This window comes from Pristiophorus japonicus, unplaced genomic scaffold, assembly GCF_044704955.1.
Source record: "Pristiophorus japonicus isolate sPriJap1 unplaced genomic scaffold, sPriJap1.hap1 HAP1_SCAFFOLD_1187, whole genome shotgun sequence".
In the NCBI taxonomy this organism is placed as follows: domain Eukaryota; kingdom Metazoa; phylum Chordata; class Chondrichthyes; family Pristiophoridae; genus Pristiophorus; species Pristiophorus japonicus.
In genome coordinates, this window is record NW_027250850.1 from 81526 (window position 1) to 89987 (window position 8462).

General features: G+C 46.7%; 1 protein-coding gene across 1 annotated transcript in view; it reads right to left on the reverse strand.

The window, feature by feature from the left end:
- Positions 1-6922, reverse strand: part of LOC139242062 (interferon-induced GTP-binding protein Mx1-like) — a 45122-nt gene extending 38200 nt beyond the window's left edge. The window contains exons 1-3 of the mRNA XM_070870208.1: positions 6840-6922; positions 2389-2498; positions 906-1098 (exon numbers count right to left, since the gene is read on the reverse strand). Coding sequence (XP_070726309.1) covers positions 906-1098; positions 2389-2475 — 280 coding nt within the window. The 5' untranslated portion in view covers positions 2476-2498; positions 6840-6922. The remainder of the gene's footprint in view (positions 1-905; positions 1099-2388; positions 2499-6839) is intronic.
- Between the last annotated feature and the right edge of the window lie 1540 nt (positions 6923-8462).

Genomic DNA, 8462 nt, shown 5'->3' on the forward strand with positions numbered 1-8462 from the left:
CCCTCTAAGGGACCAACATTTACTTTAACCACTCTTTTCCTTTTTATGTACCAATAGAAACTCTTGCTATCTGTTTTTATATTTTGTGCTAGTTTACTTTCATAGTCTATCTTCCCTTTCTTAATCATTGTTTTAGTCATTCTTCGCTGGCTTTTAAAAGCTTCCTAATCTTCTGTCTGTCCTCCCACTAGTTTTGGCCACTTTGTCTGCCCTTGTTTTTAATTGGATACCATCCTTTATTTCTTTAGTTAACCAAGGATGGCTATCTTTTATCTACACCCTTTCCTCCTCACTGGAATATATTTTTCTTGAGAGTTGTGAAATATTTCCTTAACTGTACACCACTGTTCATCACTTTAATCTATTTTCCCAGTCCACTTTAGCCAACTCTGCCCTCATACCTTCATAGTCCCCTTTATTTAAGCTTAGTACGCTGGTTAGAAATCCAACTTTCTCACCCTCCATCTGAATTTGAAATTCAACCATGCTATGATCACTCTTTCCGAGGGGATCCTTTACTAGGAGATTGTTTATTAATCCTGTCTCATTACACAGGACCAGATCTAAGATAGTCTGCCCCCTGGTTGGTTCCGTTTCATACTTACCTTTCCAACATGATTTCAATACCTTCAACCTGGCCTAGATTTGCAGCCAGATGAAAAGGCCACTGTCTATTCTTCTGTGCCAGCAAACCCCACATTTAAAAGAAACAATGGTTTCCTGCAATGGTCTTGTTTATGATGCAAAGGATCAAACTCTGAGAGTTCATGGAAGTCGACAAGTCTGGTGGCTACTATATTAGCCTCTGTCAGTCTAACTGCCCCAAGTACTGCAATAAGGAAAGAGTGGGGTGATTACAAGGAGACAGAAAGGAGCATAGCTGCTGGTACTGGGAACGTTCTTACCACTCCCCCTGGGAAGAGCTATCCCAGACAATGCCTCCAGGACTGAGCTTTTCCCAGAGCTCTGGTCTCCAATCACTGCGATGGCCGGCAGAGACAGGTCCTGGTCCACACCCAATGCTCTCAGCGAGTCAATGAGGTCAATGCAAGGTCGCACCTTCTCTTCATAATGATTGTACAGCACTGCATCCATGGGCTGTGAAAACAATCGGAAAGGTTTTGCAAAATCGTCAAATCTCCTGTGACATTGATCGAAGGTGGTGACGGACGTGGTCCAGAGTCGGGTCACCAACCCTTCAGGATTGTCCTGGAACTGAAGATTCATCTCCTGGACATTGTTATCTCCTGGACATTGTTACGAGCAACCCAGGGAGATAAATCATAGGCTCATGAAACAAAAAAAAAGTCGGTTTTATTTATTTGCTGTAAATGTGCTGGAAATGGGCTGTTTGATTGGGCAGCGGGGTTGGAGGCAGGTGATGAAACCTCCATGAGTTAGCATCTCTCCTCCATCGTTGGGTTGGAGTACAGGAGGTGGGTTGGTAAAGTTGGGTTCGAAGCAAATGCAACACCAAAGGGGCGAGCTCCTACCTGATGGTGTTGCTCTGTTACAGGAATGGATTCCTTGCTACGTGCTGCAGGAAGGAACTGCAGGGGGACGAGAGAGGTTGGTCGGATTTTAACAGCCAAGGACGGGTGGGTTGGGGGTCGGGTGCATACTAAAGATAGAAGATTGAAGCAGAACCGAGACCCAGCTCCCCACACACACACTTCCAGGTTTGACTGAGGCCTGATTGGCTGCAGGTGAGCAACCTGCTCATCAGTGTTGGCACAATCATTAGTGCAGGCGGCTGGGCATTTAACATCTTAGTTAGGGCCCAGGGGAGGCGTGAGTTCAGGGCCAGGGGCCCAGGGGAGGCGTGAGTTCAGGGCCAGGGGCCCAGGGGCAGCACGGCCCAGCCCACACTGCGATATGTGGGCGCACTAAGTCCGTGCAGCAGAGCAGGTCTCCAGTCGTCCTGGTTAACCCTTGCCACTGGACCAAGACCTCGCTCTGTCAAGCCCATGCGGTGGCTGGTGTGCAACGGTCACCACATGTTAAAAAAATCCACCCACCGGCATCTTCCACCCTTGAGGATATAGCTCAGGTTCTTCATTTCAAACACCTGTGAACTCATCCTTTTTTTCTCGTGGAAGCAAGTCATCCTCGTTTCGAGGGACCGCCTATGGTGATGGTGATATCATGGAAATGGGAGGGGGGGGGTTTCAAATTAATTTAACTTTCCTCTAAATTGAACACCTCCAGCACAGGTGTCCCACGGCGCCCCCCCCGGGGTTCAGCCTCTATGTCCTGCTGAGAGGAGCTTGGGAGAGGTTTGCACCCACTGACAGGGACTCTCCAGAGCTGTCCCTGCCATCAGTGCCTGCTCGTACTCACTGGTAAGTTACCAGGTGAAAACTCAACTAACTGTCTGCATGGACCCACCAAAGTGCGCGAATCGGCGCTGGTGATTGGCTGTGACTGCGTAGCCTCATAAGAAATGAACTCCTCTCGGTAATCCTCCTCCTTCATCTCCAGCAACTGCAGCTCTCCACCTGAAGGCCCCGGAAGACAAAAGAAAGGGATCTGAATTAGTCATGGCAAAGTAATAATTGTGACAATCACCATAATCTGAAGGGTGACCTAATTAAGGTCCTTAAAATGATGAAAGGTTTTGATAAAGTAGACACTGAGAGAATGTTTCCATTTGCGGGGAAGAGCATAACTAGAGGTCATTAATATAAGATCATCACCCAGAAATCCAATGGGGAATTCAGGAGAAACCTCGTTACCCAGAGAGCGGTGAGAATGTGGAACTGGCTGCCACAGGGAGTGGTTGAGGCAAATAGTATCGATGCATTTAAATGGAGGTTAGACAAGCATATGGGGGAGAAGGGAATAGAGGGTTATGCTGATGGGAGTTAGATGAGAAAAGACGGGAATAGGTTCGAGTGGAACATAAACACCGCATTGACTGGTTGGGCCGAATGGCCTGTTTGTGTGCCGTATATCCGATGTACTAATCAGTCTTCTCATAGTTTAGTCATTGATAAAATAAAGTGGGCATGTGTGTATCAGACATATTTGTAATTCTGTCACTAGCTATGTGAAAATTCCCAGGTTCCCCATCTCCGATGGAGAGGGATGCAAATGTGCCACTTATCTCCATGACATCCTCCTCTGCATCTGTGAGCTGGACTATTCATGCCAGCCCACCTCCTCTTCCCTCTGCCTTACATTTTATGCTCTCTTCTCCTACAAGGGACGAAAAAACCAGACCTGTGAGTGAACGGAGGTCAAGCTTTCACCCGACGGACGCAGTGCATGGCACTAGGACTGGGCTGAGTGGCAGCGGGCGATGGATACAGAGGGAGTGCATGGATAGTGAAGGACTGGTGCTGCTCAAACTTGTGGGTGTGAGAAGTAATGTGATGGGAGGACGCTTGGCTAGACCGAACAAGATGCGGGGGGCTATACCACAGGATATAGGTGAATCAGCAAATATACTCACTTTTCCTGACCTGGTGAGGTCATTAAACTTGCTGCCTGCATTGTGTCCCAGGTCTAGGGCACAATGCTTCTTCCTGCTGCTCACCTCCTCAGTTAACTCCAACCACCCCATCTTGGTGACAGCTGGAAGTTAATCCCTCCCATTGTGGGGGAAAGTCTGTCCCTCCACTCGAACCTATTCCCGTCTTTTCTCATCTAACTCCCATCAGCATAACCCTCTATTCCCTGCTCCTGACTGCACCCAGCAGTAATTCCAGGGAAGCATCATTAAATCGAAGTGCTGCCCTTGGGCCTTTGTTCATCCAAGCTAATCACCTCCAAATTCCATTTAAATCGTTTTTATTTTATAATTCATTCTTGGGATGTGGGCATCACTGTGGCCAGCATTTATTGCCCATCCCCAATTGCCCTTGAGAAAATGATGGTACAGTGGCCTTCTTGAACCGCTGCAGTCCGTGTGGTGAAGTGACAGTGTTCATTGTATTGGTGTTCATGCCCTGAGAGGCAAGTTTCTAGCTCTTATTTGCTGTCCAGAGACTTTACTGAACTGTGCATTGTTACCATCAGGTCAAGATGGGTTCAAGCTCAGTTGTGACGCCCCATGCAGTTGAATATCCTACCAATATTTGCTGTTGAAGCTCTCATAAAAACTATTATCACTTGGGTTCGTGCCAGAGAGCCCCTGTAGAAGATAGGAAGAAGAGAATAGAGTGAAAATATATTTTCTGCAAAAGGATAAAATACAATTGTTTTTATTTGGTCAGTACTACCCCAGTTGTAGAAGTTTTTCTGTGAATAAATGATAGGTTAGCGTTATGGGAATATACTTTTGTAAGTAGCCTTTTAATATGCAGTGGAATGCTTCCTTATTTCATAGTATCAAAGAATAGCTGATCAGTTGCAATTGTAATTTCTAAGTATATGTAAATTTTCATTGTGTTGTACTTCTGATTGGCTGTTGCAAATTCTTTTACCTAAATGTGCCAGCAAGTGGCAGTCTGATCATTACTGTAGGCAGTTACGACCTGAATTCTGTTGCTTCAAAATAATCAATGTACCTCTGCTGATTAACCACTCTCACCTTTTGATCCTTTTATCCCCATCAAAACTTTTTGCTATCTTCCACCCTGGTTGTTAGAAACATAGGAATTGTTAGACAAAAAAAGCAAAGGTCCATCTAGTTTGTCTTCTACAATTCTAGTAACATAGAAAATAGGTGCAGGAGCAGGCCATTCAGCCCTTCTAGCCTGCACCACCATTCAATGAGTTCATGGCTGAACATGCAACTTCAGTACCCCATTCATGCTTTCTCGCCATACCCCTTGATCCCCTGAGTAGTAAAGACTTCATCTAACTCCTTTTTGAATATATTTAGTGAATTGGCCTCAACAACATTCTGTGGTAGAGAATTCCACAGGTTCACCACTCTCTGGGTGAAGAAATTCCTCCTCACCTCGGTCCTAAAGGGCTTACCCCTTATCCTTATCCTGGTTCTGGACTTCCCCAACATTGGGAACATTCTTCCTGCATCTAACCTGTCTAACCCCGTCAGAATTTTAAACGTTTCTATGAGGTCCCCTCTCATTCTTCTGAACTCCAGTAGTCTCCAGCAGGTCTCCAGTTGTCTTGGATAACCCTTGCCACTGGACCAAGACCTCGCTCTGTCAAGCCCCGTGTGATGGCTGGTGTGAAACAGCCACCCCACGTTAAAACAATCCACCCACAGGCATCTTCCACCCTTGAGGAGGTAGTTCAGGATCCAGAATATTAGGTCCTTCATTGAAATACCTGTGAACTCATCCTTTTTTGGTGTGGAAGCAAGTTATCCTCGCTTCGAGGGACTGCCGATGACGGTGGTGAAGTGACAGTGACTTTGGTAGCGGTCGTGTACAACTGGGTGGCTCGCTTGGCCATTTCAGAGGTCAGCTAAAAGTCATTCACATCGATGTGGGTCTGGAGTCACTGCAGATTTCCTTCCTTAAAAGACATTAGTGAACCAGATGGGTTTTTTAAAAATCTGGTATTTTCATGGAAACCATTACTGATACTAGGTTTTTATTCCAGATATATTTATATAAATTGAATTTAAATTCCCTAGTTCCTGTGGTGGATTTAAACTCATGTTCCTGGATCCTTAGTCCAGACTTCTGTATTACTAGTCCATTAACATAACTACTTTGTTACTGTTCCCTTAATGGACTGCTGATCATCCAGGTTGGAGACTCGAAAGCCGGAAATCAAAATGTAATGGCTTAGTCAAGCTGAAATCGGAGAATCCGACCTGTGAACTTTACTGTTGGGTTTCACACATTTCCCCCACTCAGAACCCGCCTTTACATTAACACCAGGGCGTTAGGAATTCCTGGTATGGCAAAAGGTGTTACTAGACCAGGAATTTGCACCCACAGAGCTGGGCTTGATGAACCACTCCTTCAGTGAAGCAATGGTTTCAGGCAAGAACCACAACTGGCAGCAAGTAGAGCATCGGGGAGGGCAGCACCAGAGGGACGTGAGGGAGGGCACCAGGGAGAAGCACCTGAGGAATGTGGGCAAGTGCCAGAGAGAAGGCCACTCCAATATTCGGGTGGCAGGACAAGGTGGCTACGGCGGGAAGGATTTAGACAACACTTTTTCTGATTTAAGGCATGACCTGATTATTAAAAGAAAACGGTCGAGGCCTGACAACTGGTGGGGTAATGTAATTCAGATAATCTTCCTGGCTGTCTGTGAAGCGCATTTTACTTTGAGGAAGCTGTGCCAGTCACGGCTTGAACCCAACACGAGTTTGACCATGACTATTGGCAATATTAGCAGATGAAGACTACTGGAGACAGAGCAGGTCTCCAGTGATCCTGGTTAACCCTTCCCCTGGATAAAGATCTAGTTCTGTCAGGCCCGTGTGGTGGCAATGTGCAACGGTCACCCCACATTAAAAAATCCACCCACAGGCATCTTCCACCCTTCAACTGGAGTTCAGGACTGGAACATCGGGTCCTTCATTGAAACATCTGTGAACCCATGTGGAAGCAAGTCATCCTGGTTCCAGGGACCGCCGATGATGATGACATGCTATCTATTTTAAATGGGAAGGTGTATAAAAGATGTCTGCTACTCGGCCGGCTACAAATGGCCTGCACTGAATTAACAGACCAATGGCTTTGCAAACAATTATTTTCAATCCCGTATCAAAGAGCAACATCCAAGTAGTATTTATTAAATACAGCCTCTGCTCCAAGTGAGATGCGCCAATTGTTCCCACAACCAAATGATAGACAGCTTCTATGTATTACAATCACAACTCAGTTTGGGCTTTTAAGGAAAATAAACATGAAAACAAATTCTTGTTTAGCGAGGATTTGAAGTGGTATAAGAAGGGACAGGGGTACCTGTTGGCTTTGACGGTCGCGGCCGGTCCCTGTCTATCTCCTGAGATTGTCAGAGAAAGCTCTTCACAGTTGCTGCAAACTGGCCGCCGCGGATGTGGAGCACAAGCTTTGATTTCAGCTTTTCTTATCCCTCCCGCTTCGCTTTCAGTTCCTGGTCGTCATTTAGCGGAAAGCACATGACCGTGCCGGTACACTTTCGTTTCTCGGTAGCTTACGGTTTCCCTGGAAGTTTCCTCTGCATTTCCTCGGGAAACGAATGTGAACCTTATTAAAAGCAGGGGACAGAACTAAGCAGATCTAACCGCGATGAAAAGATGCAGGGAGTGAATGATAGATTTGAACCTTCTGAAAGAAAAATAGCATTTCAGCAGAAAAAAATCTAAATGCCTAATGCTGGTAGGATAATATATTGGTCAGCAGTATGTTGGGAAAGAGAAAGAAAGACTAGCATTTATATAGCGCCTTTCACGACCACCGGACGCTTTACAGCCAATGATGTACTTTTTGGAGTGTAGCCACTGTTGTAATGTGGGAAACGCTCAGGGGGATGTAAAAGATCCCACAGCACTGTTCCGAAGAAGAGCAGGGCTGTTATCATCATCATCATCATCGGCAGTCCCTCGGGATCGAGGAAGACTTGCTTCCACTCTAAAAATGAGTCCTTATGTGACTGAACAGTCCAATATAGGAATTACAGTCTCTGTCGCAGGTGGGACAGATAGTCGTTGAGGGTAAGGGAGGGTGGGACAGGTTTGCCGCACACTCCTTCTGCTGCCTGTGCTTCATTTCTGCATGCTCTCGGCGATGAGACTCGAGGTGCTCAGCGCCCTCCCGGATGCACTTCCTCCACTGAGGGTGGTCTTTGGCCAGGGACTCCCAGGTATCAATGGGGATGTCGCACTTTATCAGGGAGGCTTTGAGGGTATCCTTGTAACGTTTCCTCTGCCCACCTGTGGCTCATTTGCCGTGAAGGAGTTCCGAGTAGAGTGCTTGCTTTGGGAATCTCGTGTCTGGCATTCCCCTGCCATATTAGTTTAACTCCTCCCCAACAGCACTAGCAAACACTCCCCCTAGGACATTGGTTCCGGTCCTGCCCAGGTGCAGACCGTCCGGTTTGTACTGGTCCCACCTCCCCCAGAACTGGTTCCAATGCCCAAGGAATTTGAATCCCTCCCTGTTGCACCACTGCTCAATCCACGTATTCATCTGAGCTATCCTGCGATTCCTACTCTGACTAGCACGTGGCCCTGGTAGCAATCCTGAGATTACTACTTTTGAGGTCCTACTTTTTAATTTAGCTCCTAGCTCCCTAAATTCGCTTTGTAGGACCTCATCCCTTTTTTTACCTATATCATTGGTACCTATATGCACCACGACAACTGGCTGTTCAACCTCCCTTTTCAGAATGTCCTGCACCCGCTCCGAGACATCCTTGATCCTTGCACCAGGGAGGCAACATACCATCCTGGAGTCTCAGTTGCGGCCGCAGAAACGCCTATCTATTCCCCTTACAATTGAATCCCCTATCACTATCGCTTTCCCACTCTTTTTCCTGCCCTCCTGTGCAGCAGAGCCAGCCATGGTGCCATGAACTTGGCTGCTGCTGCCCTCCCCTGATGAGTC